Genomic DNA, 16,796 nt, shown 5'->3' with positions numbered 1-16,796 from the left:
CTCCCTCCCTCCCTCCCTCCTTTCTTTCTGGGTACCTGATGCTTTTTCTCATTGGCTCTACCAACTGAGCCATGCCTCTAACTCCAAGAGGACATTATTTCTTGCAAGGAAAGGCACAGGAAGTGTGATAGAGGGGGTCAAATTGATTGGGATGCAGTGTAAGCATGTGTTGTAAATATAACGATAAATACCCCTTCCCCACATAACTGATATAACTAATTTACTTTAAGTATTTAAACCTGTAGAATCCTGATTTTTAGAGTGATAGCAACCCAGCGAGAAAGAAAAAGACATTCATCAGGTGCCCTGACAGCTAGGCATGATCATCCCTGGAATCTGGCCACTGTGGAGGAGAGGAGGGAGATGTGGCTCCAATGAGCCCTGTGCCACCTGGGCACCACACACACACAGTCCACAATACCATCTGAACACTTCACTTGGAGTTTTTCTTATTACCTGGCCCAAAGGCTAGTGGCTACTCAGGTGCAACATCAATTCACTAAAAACAGTAAGACTGGGGCTGGGAATATGGCCTAGTGGCAAGAGTGCTTGCCTCGTATACATGAGGCCCTGGGTTCAATTCCTCAGCACCACATATACAGAAAATGGCCAGAAGTGGCGCTGTGGCTCAAGTGGCAGAGTGCTAGCCTTGAGCAAAAAAAAAAAAAGAAGCCAGGGACAGTGCTCAGGACCTGAGTTCACGGCCTAGGACTGGCCAATAAATAAATAAACAAACAAATAAATAAATAACAAAAAACAAACAAACAGTAAGACTAAGCTCATATGAGTCCCCAGATTAGAGGTAGCTTCTGGGGAAGCACCTGATAGCCCCAACAACATACATCTCACACTTCCTCCCGACACCATTCCTGACCTTGATAGTTCTTACTGCATTCACGTATTTTCCTGAAGAGGCTAGGTATAAGCCTTCAGGTCATCTGAAGGCTATTTGTTGAAAACACAATGGAGTGAGTGACTGAAGAGGTAGGTGGATGAATGAATGAAGGGCTCTCTATAGATAACTATGACATGTATAGCTGATGCTAGCAAAGTTCTTAAAAGACATGAGATCTAAAAATAAGAAAACAGGAACTGGCCAATCAAGTGCAACTACCTCCTAATATAATACACCAGTCCCAGAAGATGCTTTGCTCTGGCCCAGTGGTGAGCTGCTAGCACAAGAGCAGAACACCACGTACTGCCACTGAGAAACAGTCCCTCAGACACCCTGGCAAGGAAACAGCAACTGGCATGAGTGCACACCCCAGGTAGTGCCTGGACACCTGAAGAGCATTACCCATCTTGGCTTCATAGATCCACTGTATAGGGGAGACTTGGCCTCCCCTCTGCAGAATACAACAGGAGAGCCTGGCCACTCTACTCCGCTCACTCCAACAAAGCAGACCCCACAGCTACACGGGAAAAGGAAGGGAGATAAGGTAAATGAAGTAAACACTGAACTATCAGCCTCTAGAAAAACATGAGCACAATTAGAGTCACCACACAGGAAGATGGTCAAAACACACAAGAACATATACAGGTACACACACACCTTAGAAGAATATATAGAGTGTGATTTGAAGGAGTATGCAACAGTACACATGCACACACACACACAAGTAAATGAATAATACATGCTTATATTAACTTGCTTAGCGTCTGGAAGATTCCATTAACAGTACCCCCTAAACTAAGAACAAGATTAAAGTCAGGAGAAGGGAAAGGGAACTTTTTAAGTTCTGGGCTTAAAGTTGAATAATTCAAGAATATTTTAAGAATATTTCAAAAGGGCTTAAACTTGGGGCCTCACAATCAACTTGGCTTGCTTGCTCAAGGATGGTGCTCTACCACTTGAGTCATACATCCTGGTTAACTGGAGATGGAGTTTCTCAGACTTTTCTGCCCAGCGTGGCTTTTAATAGTAAACCTCTGGGTCTTTACCTCCCGAGTAACTAGGATTGCAAGCATGAGTCACTGGTGCCTGGCACCGGGAATATTTCTTGAACAATTTTAAGTCAGATAAAATAATCTGGTTAAATCTCAAAAATACAATAGTAAACAAAGAACACAGACAGAGAAACTGTACAGATAAAGTTTAAGGGCAGAAACTCTGACCTACACTCTGGCCTAGGGTAGTGTGGATGTTGAGCAAAAAGGAGGCCCTGAGGAGTGCTGCCAGTGACTCACGTCTGTAATCCAAGCTACTCAGGAAACTGAGATCTGAGGATCATTACTTAAAGCCAGCCAGGCTTTTCAAAAGTGTAAGGCTGTATTTGGCTCAGTTCTCTAAAATCTACCTCATTTTCCTGAATGCTCAAGAGCACCCTTCCTTATCCATGAGATGAGAACATCGGATTCATGATGTCATGGAACCTGCTCAAGGAGGTTGTGAGGAATCAGCTGAGAAACCAGGAAGCAGCTGGTACTGCATGGACAAAGCTCAATGCACAGTAGCTGCTACTGTCAACATCACTCTCTAGAGTGTTCTCCTTTGCCTACCCCTACCTTGGCATTTAGTAACTGTCAACCTCCCACTCGGGCACTTACCTCAAGGAGGGCTCAGAGGAACGGGAGGAAGGCTGACACATAGTCTCCATCTGCATCTGAGTCTTGGCAGGGACTTCTTGTCTATCCACCAGCTTCAGAGTTTCCTCTTGGGGGAGCACATGGTCCTGATCAAGCACCACATTGTCCCTTGGATCTAAGAGCAACACAAGAGAGGGTTTTCTATGTCCTGGCACTCCCTGCTGGTTGGGCCCTCCTGCCTGCCTGCCTCAGAGCTCCCTGAAGACCCTGCACCCATCCATGCAGGAGCTGAGCACACCTACCAATAGGAAGATACACACAGCACAATGCACACTTTGCTTTCTGCCAGATTTGTCCATCTCTCACTTGCTCTGTCTCCCTCGCCTCTGTTCCTTCTACAGAAGGGCAGAGATCTTGCCGACACCCTGCCATGCTGCTTTGCCTGAACTCACAGGCCCCTGCATGACCTAGGGAAGCCCAGGGTACTAGACACTGGCTTTGGGGGGTGTTGGGGACCCACTCTCTTCTGTATTCTGACCAAGGGAGGTGCCTTGGGATATAGGGCTGGCACTCACACTACCTCCACAAACCACTACCCTAAGACTTCGCATAACAGGGACTTAGCAATATGTGATTAAAAGTGCTAAATTAAAACTATGGGGGGGGGGGGCTGGGGATATAGCCTAGTGGCAAGAGTGCCTGCCTCGGATACACGAGGCCCTAGGTTCGATTCCCCAGCACCACATATACAGAAAACGGCCAGAAGCGGCGCTGTGGCTCAAGTGGCAGAGTGCTAGCCTTGAGCGGGAAGAAGCCAGGGACAGTGCTCAGGCCCTGAGTCCAAGGCCCAGGACTGGCCAAAAAAAAAAAAAAAAAAAACTATGGGGGATAATCAAATATGCTAGGAATACTTAACTCAGGAATATAAATGTTATAGCAATTCAATGTTGTCCTACATGAAGTTACATAAAATCTCTTTTTTAAAAATACTTGTTTCTCAGACGCTGGCACCACTTGGAGGACTTTCTATTCCCTTTCTCTATGATCATCTATTTGCAAGAACGTATTGAAGTCTCTTCTATGTACAAACAAGAAAGCTTGAGAGGGACAGAGAGAAACAGCAAGCCAGAAAACTATAGCCTGCTCACTGTGCCCCAGCACCTGAGCCTCTGGGCCATCAGTGGCTTCTGTCCTTCCCCAGGCCACTGAGGCATGGGTCTATGGGACTGAATGGCTATGGGAATGCTGGGGTTTGGGACACCAGTCTTACTTTGGGTACCACTGGCCAGGTCCAAGCCTGACTCCACAGGCCCACTCTCGTTGCCAATGTCCAAGCAGTTGGTCAGATCTGGCAGGTGTATAGAACTGTCATAGGCAAGGTCCATGTAGTGATAAAAGCCAGGAATCAGGAAAGTGATATTCTACGGAATAAAGCAGGACATCTGAAAACCCAGCAGGATCCGTTCTGACCCAGTGGCCCATCTTTCTGGAGAAGAAATGAAAATGGGAGCAAGCCTTGGGCAGTTTGTCTCCTAAAGTTAAAAAACACTTCTGGTCAAGATGCTTTGACCAACCTGAAGACTTTCAGGAACTCAATGAGTAACTCATGATTTTTTTCATTTCTTTTATGCAAAAGGAAAATTTAACAAACTCCAAGACAAGCTATAACATCCAAATGACCTCCGGGCAGATGTCTGGTCTTTGACCTCATGCATGCCTGGAACTGGGAGCCTGCGTCTGGCTTCACCGGCCAGAAGACACTGATGCACATTCACTGGGGCCAGGAGGTGATCCAATAGACATTGTCTCTCAACTCATGGGCACCTCCTGGTGGGCCCAGGACCACCACTGGGACCCCCTTGATAAGGAAGGCCTGTGGGAACTACGCAGTCAGTCCTCTGCATAGCTTCGGAGGCTGAGATGCTGGCATTGGAAGCCAGGAATGGCCAACCCACACCCATGCCAGGAACTGAAGCAACTGAGGCTCCATAGACATTATGCTCAGCCAGCGGGCATGCCAGCTGACACCACATGAAGAAAAATGCTGCTGCTGCTAAGCCCAACCTAGAAAGCTGAGTCATGATCAAATCACATGATTTTAGGGTTGGGTTTTTTGTGTGTGTTTTTTTGCCAGTCCTGGGGCTTGAACTCAGGGGCCTGAGCACTGTCCCTGGCTTCTTTTTTGCTCAAGGCTAGCACTCTACCACTTGAGCCACAACACCACTTCCAGCTTTTTCTGTTTATGTGGTGCTGAAGAATCAAACCCAGGGCTTCATGCATGCTAGGCAAGCACTCTACCACTAGGCCACATTCCCAGCCCTGATTTTAGGTGTTTTAAACACTATTTGTGGCGGTTTATTTAGACATAATGAGATTGCCTCAAATAGGTTTGAATAAAAAAGGGGGCAGTTAAATCCAGTGGCCTGGCTCTGGGCAGGTAGATGTCCAATGCCCAATCAGCAGAGGGAAGTGAAGAAACCCTTTCTTCCAACACTCAACACTCAGGGGGGTAGACAAGCCCAGTCAGAACTCCACAGTACACAGGAAGGGAACAGTACTCTTCTCTCTCCTCTGAAATGACCCAGGAGATGATACGAGGGTGGCCATTGAGGGAGGAGCAAGAGAAGCAAGTTGGGTGGCTGTGAGCGGGGCTCCTGTTCCTGGGTCTAAGGTCCCTCCAAAGTCCAGCCACAGCTGACCAGAGCTGACCAGCCCATCAGATACAGGGCCTTGTGACATACACAGACCAGTTTCCAAGAGTAGATGGAAGCCAGATGGCAAACCTCACCTTGCCCAGGAGCTCCGTCTTTCCATAGCCAAACAGCATGAGCGCAAAGCTGTGGTTGATGCCATAGATGGTGCCATCTGGCAGGAGGGTGACAAGGCCACTGATGGTGCAGAACACCCAGACTGACGCGTGGTAACCCAGGCCCTGGGCCACCTTGTCCTCAGCCGCTGCTTCACTGCTGGGCCTGGCTTTTAGCTTCAGACTCAGTGGGAAGGTGGTGCCATCCCTGGCCCTCCCCACCAACCGCTGGATCTTGAGGCTCTGGAAGACAAGCACCTTGCTCAGCACTTCCATGCATATTGCACAGATCCACAGTGCTTCTGACCCCAATTCCACCCTATATATCTACACACGCCCACACTGCTCTTCCAAGCTCCACCCAGGCCAGGGACTAGCTGGGGTTGGGGAGCAAGGGCTCATGGTCTAGAACAGCCAGTGTGTGGGCATGCACCAGTCAAGAGCTGCCTGGAGAGGATGAAGCACAAGCTAGGTAGGGAACTGGACCCTACCAAGAAGGTCTATAGCACCAAGGAGCAGGGCACATGGTCCCATGGGCTGCATCCACCCCCATCCTCCACGCCCCATGGCACGGTAGATGGCTCCATCGACTGAATCCTCCCCCACCATGGCTCAGTACATGGCACCCAGGGGCTGCATCCCCTCCCTGGCTCTGGGTCTGAGGGGAGGAAGAGCCAGTACTTCTCCCGCCCTTGTCCTTCTGGACTGTATCTCCAGGGACCACCAGTGCACGTGGCCATAGCCCCTCACCCTATTTTCTGTCCCCCCCCAGCTGGGGATATTGACTTCCCTCCCCCACACAACAAAGATCTCTCAGTGTGGCCTCTGCTTCAACAACATGCACTGCATTTGGCTTCCCATTTGAGACTTCACCAGTGCAGTGCTCCTATCCAGGGAAGTGGTTTCAAGCTAGACTCAGACCTTCTTGCCCGCCCTTTGTTTGGGGGCTCATGAAGGACAGGACAGTGCTAGAGGCCTGGCAGTTCTTCATCTGTTCCCATCCTGAGCACAGGGAGCACCCTCTCCATGAGAACAGCACCCTGGTCCAAGCCAGAGCGCAGGCCCAGCTCTCCCAACAAAAGTACAAGTCCTGACTCTATTCTGTTGGACCTTGTCTGATCCCAAGCCCTAGTGAGCTTTCCAGGAACGAGAAACACAGGACCCTTATCACGTCCCCATGTGTTACTGAGAAGCATGGTAGCTTATCCCTCACACTCACACACACCTTCTCCTGTGCATCTCCACTCCAGGACACATGCCATGGTTTGTCAGCAGTGCTGCCAGGCAGCATAGGTGCCAGTTAAGGCTCTGCTAGCTGTGAGGCTGTCAAGTCGTGGGACTGCTGCCTCAGAGCAGAAGAGAGGAGGCAGAGAGAACAAAGACTGGGCAGGCCGCTTCCCATAAAACTGTAAAGCTTCACCTAGAAACAACTTGAGGTGCTGAATATAGAGAATCCCAACTAGGGGATTTTCCTCAGTCTGCACAGCAGAGGTGATTGTGACCAAAACCTGTCTGGTCAGTCCCTTCCTACAGGTGCAAATGTGACATCCACCAAAGTCACACACCCACGTGAAGCCCACATGCTGGTTGGGAAATAGGGAAGTCTGAGGACTCCACTATGAATAGAGGCTCCACTGTCCACCTGATATTAGCTATGGATTTGCCTAGATGCAGGAATTTCTAGAGAGCTGGCCAAGATTCATGTCTGGGTGTATCTGTGAAAATATTTCCAGATATGAAAGTATTTCCCAGTGTGGGCAGTGCTGTGTAGTCAGCCAGGGGCCAAAGAATAAAAACAGAGCTCTCACTCCTGGAGCTAAGGTCCAACATTCTCCTGCTTGTGGACATCAGAAGTCAGGCTCTCCAACCTCTGATCCCCAGGACTTACCCCCAAAGCCCCCAGTGTTCTCAGACTTTTGTTCCTGAACTGAATCACACTTAGGGAACATCCTAACGCCTTCCGCTTGCCGATGGCTTTGTAATTGTGGGAGACAATTCTTCCCATGAACCCTACTGGCTCTGTCTGGAGAACTCTAACCACACAAGGAGAAGCTCTGTCCTCCCTGCTCTGCATTACAGAGAAGACCGTGGAGATACAAGCAGTATTGAAGAGGCTGCACAGGATCCAGCCCTTGACCAAGCCCTGGAGCACAGAGACCTGGAACCTGTCCCATCCCGGGTTGCTTCTGTTGTCAAGGTACAGATGCAGGGCCCTACCTTTGGAATTTGCTGGTCAGGAGGAGGAAGCTGTAAGGACGGGATCAGGTCTGTGATGTGCTGCCCTACCACGTCCTCCCCAGAAGCAAACCCATGGAGATGAGCAAAGTGACTGTCACAGGACGCGATGGTTCCCTGGAGAAAAACTCAGTGCTCATAAGTGTTACAAATAAAAAGTTTCTCACACTTGGCTTTCAATCTCACACTTCAGTGTCTATAAGCTCAAAGCAAGACTGCTCTTACAACTTCTGCATCCAAAGGGCAACAAGCATGCAAACGGTGTTTCACAAGACCAAAACGGAGAGCACAGCGCATCCTTCGGGATCCCAGGCCCACGCCAGACTCTAATAATCACATCTCAGCTCACAGGCAAGCAATGTCTGCAGCATAGACTCTATTCTGAGTCTAAGAGCAAGTCTATCAGTAGTTTGTCTACATCCCCATTTTACAGATGAGGAGACTGAGACATGTGCAATTGAGTGCCTTGCCCGAGCACAGTTAGTAAAGGTCACACCTGGAGAAGACCTCTAGACACCTTGGGTGCTTTCCTTCCCCAACCAGAGAGCAGAAAGAGCACTGGCTGAGGTGCTGGCTAAGAGCAGGGCTGTGTGGTAGAGAAGTGAACACACACTCACATCACTCTGGAAAGCAACCCATGCGGAGATCCTCTCCACGGGCTCCAGAACCACCACGCAGCACAGGCCACGCTCTTGCTGCATCCTCTTCATCCACACAGAGACTGGAATCTTCTCCCCAGTACGGCTGATGACATCCACCTGTGGATGCACACAAGCTGTGCCAGGGCTGCACAGAGCCTGCCCCCGGGAGTCCAACAACCAGCAAGGCTGGATGGCCATCACGGAGAGGCCTTCACCACGCTCTCTGCTTACCTGCCTTACATCTCAGAAATCTGTTCAAGTGGGCTGGGAATGTGGCTTAGTGGTAGAATGGTTGCCTAGCATGCATGAAGCCCTGGGTTCGATTCCTCAGTACCACATAAACAAAAAAAGCCAAAAGTGGTGCTGTGGCTCAAGTGGTAGAGTGCTAGCCTTGAGCAAAAGCAGCTTAGGGACAGTGCCCAGGCCCTGAGTTCAAGTCTGAGGACTGGCAAGGAAGAAGAAGAAGAAGAAGAAGAAGAAGAAGAAGAAGAAGAAGAAGAAGAAGAAGAAGAAGAGGAGGAGGAAAATTTAGCAAAGTATAAACAATGTTTCTAATAGGTAGTATTACAGACTGAGAATGTTTTGTCAATGCAGGTTTTTTTTTATTTTTTTTAATCCTTGGCATGATGGCTATTGTTGGAGGTCACCCTGATTGAGAGACACCTAGGAAATCAATAAATCACACTTCTGAGTGTATCGGTGAGCAGGTTTCTAGAAACTGGTGTGCGGGCCAAGAAAGTGGGGAAAGCCTGCCCTCAATGTGGGCAGTATATCCAACATACAGGTGCCCAGACAAAATGAAAAGGCAGACAAGGAGGGGAGATGCCAGTGTTTATTATTGTCCTCCAACTCCAGTTTCTTTAGCCTTTGGATGCACTCACCTTTGGGACACTCCAGAGAGCGTCAGGGCCTTCCTTTAGCCTTAGATGGTCCCCTTCTCATGTCACTCTTGTTCAGTAAGCAGACTGTCAGCATGGGACTATCTAGCCTCCAATCCAACTAATCCTCCTTAATTATACACATATTCTACTGGTTCTATTCCTCTGGAAAACTCCAACCAATATGCTCAGCCTCATGGTAACATATCAGAATAAAAAACAAAACAACAACAAAAAACACTAAAAAACAAAGCAGCTCCTGCTATTTCCTAAAGAAATAGGTGTCAAGGTATGCCTAATGCTGTAATTGTGTCTTTGTAGCAGTCAGTCTCTTGAACCAGTAACTTTCTAACTCTGTCCATTTCTAACTCTGTTCCTTTGGTATCAAAGACTCCACAGAGTTTCACACCTCAGACCCGGCTTGTCAACATCCCAGCTAGATCCAGAAGCACTAGGACCAGGAACAAAACTGTCCAGGGAGGGGGCTGGGAATGTGGCTTAGTAGTAGAGTGCTTGCTTAGCATGCATGAAGCCCTGCGTTTGATTCCTTAGTACCACAGAAACAGAAAAAGCCGAAAGTGGCAACCTGTGGCTCAAGTGGCAGAGTGCTAGCCTTGAACAAAAAGAAGCTTAGGGACAGTGCCCAGGCCCTGAGTTCAAGCCCCAGGACTGGCAAAAACAAAACCAATAAACTATCTTGGGAAAGCATTCTTGGCCCCTCCACACACCTACCAGACACAAGGTATGAATTTAGATGTAAGAACCAGTCACAATAATGTAGCTCTTCCAGAATCTTCCATTGTGCCTATAGTTGCACCATGCAGCAGAGCACAGCTCAGAGCAGGAGCTTGGATGGAGAAGTCAGTGCCCTTCCCATCACATGCTGCTCTTGCCCTGAAGCCAAAGGCCCCATGGTGCCTGCTCACCACTGTGCCAAACACCACCGCTGCGTGGCCATCCGCCTCCACGTGCTCCTCACTGAGGGCTTCCATCATGGCAGAATCTGATTTGAGGAAGAACTGCATGAGCTTCTGGCCAATCAGGTCATGGCTGCTGTATCCCAGGAGCCTGCAAGCATTGTCGTTGGCAACCAGGATCTGAAGAGCCACAGAGGAGAGAGGACACAGATCACCAGCGTTTCCCCACACTCCTGGAAACACCAAGAAGGACAACATAGGCACAGTCAGGTCAGGGACCTGCCCTGGCCAGCACAAAATCCAGGGCTCTCTCATGAGGAGCTCATACCCTATGGCCCTAGGACCTGGTCAGAAACAACTACCCAGCCAATCTGGGCATGTTACAATCAAGACTATGAAGAAAATATGGGGAAAGACATAAAACTTTGTTCCAGTATAACAATGTCAGATTATGTATGTAAACATTCATGGTGCAATCATATTTCATTCAAGCATTGGACATCCTAACTTCTGTAGTTGAGCCAATCTGTTAAAGTCTGCTTTGGGCATGCACAAACCTCTGTCCTGAGAAGAAGATTCCACTTGTCTTGATTGATTTGCCGCATGGGAACTGAAATTTAACTCAGGACCTAGGAAGGGCCCAATGCTTGCTGGGGTCTTTCTACCCCTTGAGCAATACCCCAGCTCCACTAGTTCTTTAGTTCTCCAAATTCTTATCTCCTTTGCTACTATACAGATTAAACAAATCTCTACTAATTACACTTAAGATACAAATTCCTCTGCTTGAGGTGCCAGGTTTAGAGTACAAGCCCCAAGCCACAGCCACAGCTGGGCCTTACACCAAAGCCAGTACCTCTGTGGTCTTGGCGTCCACAGTGAAGACAGCCTTGTTAGGGTTGTACACATAGGCAGGGAGCAGGGGCGCAGACCACCCTGAGGACAAGCCTCTCAGCAGGGAGCAGCAAGACGTACTAGCCATGGATCCAGCCAGGTCTGCATGCTCAGGTGCGGTGGAGCAGTGCAATTTGCTTGTGCAGATGTTTTGGGCAGCCAATGATGACAGACAGTAGGAACTCCACCTGTCCTCTGGAGAAGAAAACAAGGGAAAGGAAGCTCTAGATCTTACACAGCTACCAAGCACTTAGTTCTGAAACAGGCAAAGCACACAGCCTGAACGGGACCCAAGGATTCGGTGAATCCACAGAGCTGGCTGACACAGGCACTCTGTTTCTGGGTGAACCGCACTTGAACAGCCCTTGGACACTCAGTGGCACAGAGCAATGTCCTCTCAGAAACGCAAACGACCCAAGAGTAACTTGTCTAAGTCACACTCTAAGGCCCTGTCTCCCCACCAGGGACCTATTATTTACAAATGTCTCCTTTCCTATGTCAGTCACTCCAAGACCTCACAGCCCCTGCTGCAACCACCCTGACACTTGTTCCCAGAAAGCATCAATCCAAGAACTACCTGCTGTACCCTCCTGCCTCCACCATCAGCCGATTTCCCGCCATCCCAGAGCTACCTGCTGCACCCTCCTGCCTCCTCCATCAGCTCATTTCACCACCCCAATGGAGCTGCTCTCAGCAGCACCAAATACTCTGCCCAGCAGTCAGTCCTCAGTCTTCAACCCACTCCACTTACCTTAACACTGGGCCTCAGGCCATTCACCTCCTTAACAACCCACCCTGGCCACAGTGCCCGGTGCAGGCACCTAAGCTCCTCCCCTTCCTCCTCCCCCCTTCCCCACCAGTACCTTCCAACACTTAGAAGATCAATGTGCTGTCAGCTCCTACATCTACCTACAGCCCAGACTCTCCCACTCCAGACCGACAGCCCACTCCCTTTCTTAGCTCCATCCTTTGGCTTGAAATCAAACACATACGACCTGAGTCTGGACTACTCTCTCATTCCATCTTCTCTGCTCTGCATCTTCATCTAGGAACACAGTATCTCAGTACATGGCCCCACTCACCACTCTGGGATTGGTAGCCACCACAGCCACCTAGCTGTACCCTTGGTCCCTTTTCTTCCCAGGCAGTAGTTGCTGGCCCTAGAAGTCACTGAAAAGTTCTTCCTAAAACCAGGATATGGTGTCAGCACACTAGAGATGTGCATGGACAATGCCAGTAGAAGCTCACCTCCCAGCCCAGATTCTACGACGTCAGACCATTAAGCTGCTCCATGACCTAAAGACCTATGACCTCAAGACCAGATCCCACCCCTTCCCTGAAACTGTGCCAGCCTCCACTTGTTTGTTTTTTTGGCCAGTCCTGGGGCTTGGACTCAGGGCCAGGGTGTCCCTGGCTTCTTTTTGCTCAAGGCTAGCACTCTGCCACTTGAGCCACAGCGCCACTTCTGGCCGTTTTCTGTATATGTGGTGCTGGGGAATTGAACCCAGGGCTTCAGGTATACGAGGCAAGCACTCTTGCCACTAGGCCATATCCCCAGCCCTCCATGAAACTCTTATCTCCAACTAACCACCAGAAAACTGAAAGTGGCACTGTGGCTCAAAGGGGTAGAGCACTAGTCTTGAGTACAAAAGCTCAAAGACAGTGCCCACATTCGGAGTTTAAGCCCTATGTAACTTGCTGCCAGGTGCTGGTGGCTCACAGCTATATTCCTAGCTACTCAGAATGCTGACATCTGAGGATCCTGTTTGGAAGTCAGCCCTGGCAGGAAAGTCTGTGAGACGCTTATCTTCAATTAATCACAGAAAAAGCTAGAAGTTAAGCTGTGGCTCAAGCGGTAGAGAGCTTGCATTGAGCAAAAGCAGCTCAGGGACAGTGCCCAAACTCTGTGTTCAAGTACCAGGACTAGCACACAAAAAAAGCAATTTGTTGCCTCAAGCCCCAATCACAAAACATGTCCGTCCAGGAGAGTGGCACATAGAGAAATCAATCAGCTGTGGGGGAAGAGCACCGCTCAGGATGGTAGCTGCCCTCAGTCTTATCTCTATAGTGTTTAGGCAGAACACCTCCACCTGCTACAGTCAGTACTCACTGAGCTAAATCAGCAGTCTCTTAGAGTATAGCCTGGCTTAAGACAGTGCTCTGGCACACCATGAGTAAGAAAGAACATTCTACTCCAATTTGGTCCTGAAACACGGAAGTGAATTCAACTGATGCTGAAGAGTGGCACTATGTGCCAAGCCAGCCAGCAGAGAAGATGGATGGCAGGAAAGACCATAGGATCCTCTCCAACCAGTGCAGCCCAGCTTCTCAGTGGACAAAAGAAAACATACACGGTACCTTTTCAGTTTACAAGTCTGATGCCCATAATGATGAGAATGTCATTACCGGAGAGTGCCATCCTGCTCTGGCAGAGTTTGGAAAGTCCATTCTTCCTGCTCAGGTGTCTGTGAGCCGAGGACAGGGGCTTGCTGGGCTCGGCGGTGGCTTGTGCAGCTGGGCTCTCCAGCAGATGGAGGCTCCTAGACAGGATTCTCTGGTCCTCATCAAAGGTGGGCGGGCCTCTGTCCTCCATGAGGAGCAAGAAGGCAAGTCACCAAGCTCCTGCCTCTAACAGCCCTCACCTAGAAGTCAAAGGACACCTGATTGACCTAAGCAATACAAGGGCAGCCTGAACAGCTGACTCCTTACAAAAGACACAGGTACAACTACATCCCAGGTCAGAGCTTTCACAGTAAGTATAGTCAGCCCAAAGTTGTGCTAAGAGAAATTCTTCCAGCCTGGCACCAAGAGACTGAGATCCAAGGATCACAGTTCAAAGCCAGCCAGGAGAGCAAAGTCCATGAGACTCTTATCTCCAATTAACCACTAAAAAGCCAGAAATGGAGCTGTGGCTCAAGTGGTAGAGGGCTAGCCTTCAGCATAAAAGCTCAAGGACAGCACCTGGGCCCTAAGCCCAAAAGCAGGTACCAAAAAAAAAAAGTTTTTAAGAGGTATTTTTCCAGAGAAATACATTGGAAGGTACAGAAAGGCAATAAGTTAAAATGGACCGAAAAAAAAGGGGGGGGGGGAGAATTATGTGGGAAGGAGCCATGAGGGAAGGCAGGAAGGAGATCCCAACATCATTGTGGCTAGCTTGACCAGTCAACAGCAAAAGGCTAGCTAGCCTAAGAGCAGTATGGCTTCATAGGTTCACACATCAATCACTTAATTTCTTACAGGTTTAATTTTTACTCAATTGTCAGTCAGAAATACTTGCAAGTCCAGACCTACAGTTTTGGAATAGTTTTGTTTATTTTTAAATCTGCTCCAAGGAGTAGATATGCAAAGCTGAGCACTGACAGCACTTGTTGGTGTCACATGTAATGGATTCCCATTGCTAGTTATGATTCCACAAGGAACAAGGAAAGCCACCCAGACCCAACACCAGCAAGGAAAGGGCAACCTCTTTGAAAGCATTCCTGCTCTTCTGGGTGGTCCAGCAACCCGCTCTCTACCTCAGAACACTAGGAAGCAAAGAGCCTCAATCACTCCCACTGCCAATATACAACAAAGAGCAGAACCAGCACTGGATGGAGCCAACCAGGACAGTATACGAGAAAATGAGGATTTGGACCTGTAAAACTTCAAACCACTGAATCGACCTTCCTCTGTGGGTTTGGGCACCAATTGAGCTTTAAAAAAATTCTTTTAGGGCTGGGAATGTGGCTTAGTGGTAGAACACTTGCCTCACATAGCCAGGGACAGTGCTCAGGCCCCTGAGTTCAAGCCCCATGACTGGCAAAAAAATTATTATTAAGGTGATATACAGAGGGGTTATGGCTACACAAGTCAGGAAATGAGTACATTTCTTTTTGGACAATGCCCTTCCTCCTTTCCACTCTCTCCCAGTTTTTCCCTTCCATCCCTTCCTACAAAGTGTATAGTTCATTTTCAAGAGCATCTAGTGAGTACCACTGCTGCATTTGCTCATCCTTTGTCCCTCCTTTTCTGTGCCCCTAAATAACCCACAATGACAGATAAATGAACAAACAAAAGAAAAATGCTTGTTTCAATTTCCTGGAGTTTATTTCGATAATTATTTTATATAATCAAGGAGCACATAGGAATTGTACCTTTGTGTTCCTCCCCTAAGAGTATCTTCCTTTGGTCTCACTATGTGTCCATGCTTAGAGTCCTATATGATCTATTATGTCCCAGTGTATTTTCCCTCTAGCTTTCCCATATGAGAGAAAACATGTGCGGGTTCTCTCCCAATTGCTTTCTTCACTGTCAGAGACATTCTGAGCCCTGGGCCTGCTACTACCATCAAGACATTATAATGAATACACAAATGATGACAGCTGTTGTCTAAGGGTAGAAGCAACAGGCACCTCCCAGACTGAATGATCCGCAAATGTCTCCTGGAAGCAGGCACTGCAGCCCCTAGTGAAGATGAATGAAGAAACTTCTAGACAGAAGCCCAAAAGTTCAGTGTGCAGCAGGGCAGGGGGAGAGAGGCCTGGAGAGCCCCTAGGCCGACCTGGGCAGTCCGGAATTTATCCCTAAATTTAATTCTAACGGAGTCAACTGTTGGGAAAAACGCGACTCGACTTGCATTTTACAAACCTTTCCGGGGGCAGTGTAGGTCGAGGCAAGAAACAGGGAAAGTTACAATAATCCGGGTTAGAAATTGAGGTCTTAAAGAGAATGGCAGAAAAATGTTGAGAAAGGCACCCACGAGAGAAAATCCGACACGAACTGGCTAATGGCCGAGTGTGATGTGCAGGGTAAGGGAGTTGAGTCAAAACAACACCCTGTTTGCAGAGCCAGCCACCGCCACACTCTGGGAAAAGAAAAAGCGGCGAGGATCGAGACCGGTCCCAGGGCGTGAGCCCTCCCGGGGCGGCGGCAGGCCGAGGCTCACCCCCAGCGCTGGGGTGCAACTCTGAGCGCCGGACGCAGGCTCCGCTCGGCCCGCCTTCCAGGAGGAGGGGAAGCCAGGGACGAAAGGGAGAAATGCACACAGTCGGATCTAGGAGAGAAGACGGGGCACGGGGTGTCCGTCTCCCACCCGGCGGGGTCAAACGGCCGGAACTCGCCGCCACCGAGGGCCCGGGCCAGCCCGAGGCGGCGCTGCCCTCCGAGCCCCGGAGGCCAGGGCCGGCCGCACGCAGGGTCAGCGCGCCCCGCCGCCGAGGACTCGGGCCAACTGCAGCCCCCGGAAACGACTACCCCCCGTCCCCCACTCGAGGACGGGCGTCTCACCTGGGAGTCACAGCAGAGAGGATCGCCGAGCCCAGCCCGCTGCACAACGCTGAGGGAGCCGGTGCGCGCGCTTGCCCGTGGGCCAATCCCAGGAAGGCTCGCGCGGATTGACAGGCGCTACGGACCAACCACGTGTGAGAGTGGGCGGAACTTGAAGAGCCCGAGCTCGGAGCCCGCGCAAACGGTTGCTAGGGACGCACCGGACGCCTCCAACGGCGTCACCGAGGAGCCAAAAGGCTGGGACTCCGGCGGACTCCTAGCCGGTGGGTTGGACGCCGTCTCATCCGGTCGTCGGATCGGGAGGGTGAACGTCACACAGCTCGCCGCTTGGAGGCCGCGTCCGCAAGGCGGTGGGCGCGGAACGGAGACGGAGAAAGCGGCCGAGGAGCGCCCGGGAGCCGGCCCGCCGGAGCTGAGCGTCCGCTGAACACGACTCACGGGAGCCGGAGAGAGTAGTCGCTCTGGCCGCCCGGCCCATCGTGCAGACCCCACCGCGAGGCTCCCGAGGCCAGAGATGCACGTGCAACTGGCCGCGCCTCCGAGCCCAGCACGTGGGCACGAGAGAGCCCGGAGAGCTCCGACGCGCTGCGGGAACACCGCTTCCGCCCGGCCTCGATCACGCCCGGCTCCAGCTCCG

General features: G+C 50.2%; 1 protein-coding gene across 5 annotated transcripts in view; it reads right to left on the bottom strand.

Moving 5' to 3' along the window:
- The window catches only part of Pask (PAS domain containing serine/threonine kinase), a 32,666-nt gene extending 15,887 nt beyond the window's left edge, over positions 1-16,779 (bottom strand). For 2 of the 5 annotated variants that reach the window (XM_048344381.1, XM_048344383.1), the window contains exons 1-9: positions 16,160-16,779; positions 13,301-13,536; positions 10,857-11,089; positions 10,013-10,183; positions 8,185-8,325; positions 7,550-7,684; positions 5,315-5,575; positions 3,797-3,947; positions 2,548-2,701 (exon numbers count right to left, since the gene is read on the bottom strand). In XM_048344381.1, coding sequence (XP_048200338.1) covers positions 2,548-2,701; positions 3,797-3,947; positions 5,315-5,575; positions 7,550-7,684; positions 8,185-8,325; positions 10,013-10,183; positions 10,857-11,089; positions 13,301-13,487 — 1,433 coding nt within the window. In that variant the 5' untranslated portion in view covers positions 13,488-13,536; positions 16,160-16,779. Of the gene's footprint in view, positions 1-2,547; positions 2,702-3,796; positions 3,948-5,314; positions 5,576-7,549; positions 7,685-8,184; positions 8,326-10,012; positions 10,237-10,856; positions 11,090-13,252; positions 14,637-16,159 lie in introns of those variants that run through there. The other 3 variants (XM_048344382.1, XM_048344384.1, XM_048344385.1) reach the window with 3 other exon arrangements.
- Between the last annotated feature and the right edge of the window lie 17 nt (positions 16,780-16,796).

The sequence above is a fragment of the Perognathus longimembris genome, chromosome 4, assembly GCF_023159225.1.
Source record: "Perognathus longimembris pacificus isolate PPM17 chromosome 4, ASM2315922v1, whole genome shotgun sequence".
Lineage (NCBI taxonomy): Eukaryota > Metazoa > Chordata > Mammalia > Rodentia > Heteromyidae > Perognathus > Perognathus longimembris.
The sequence above is the reverse complement of the archived record's forward strand: the minus strand, read 5'-3'. Positions and strand labels throughout refer to the sequence as shown.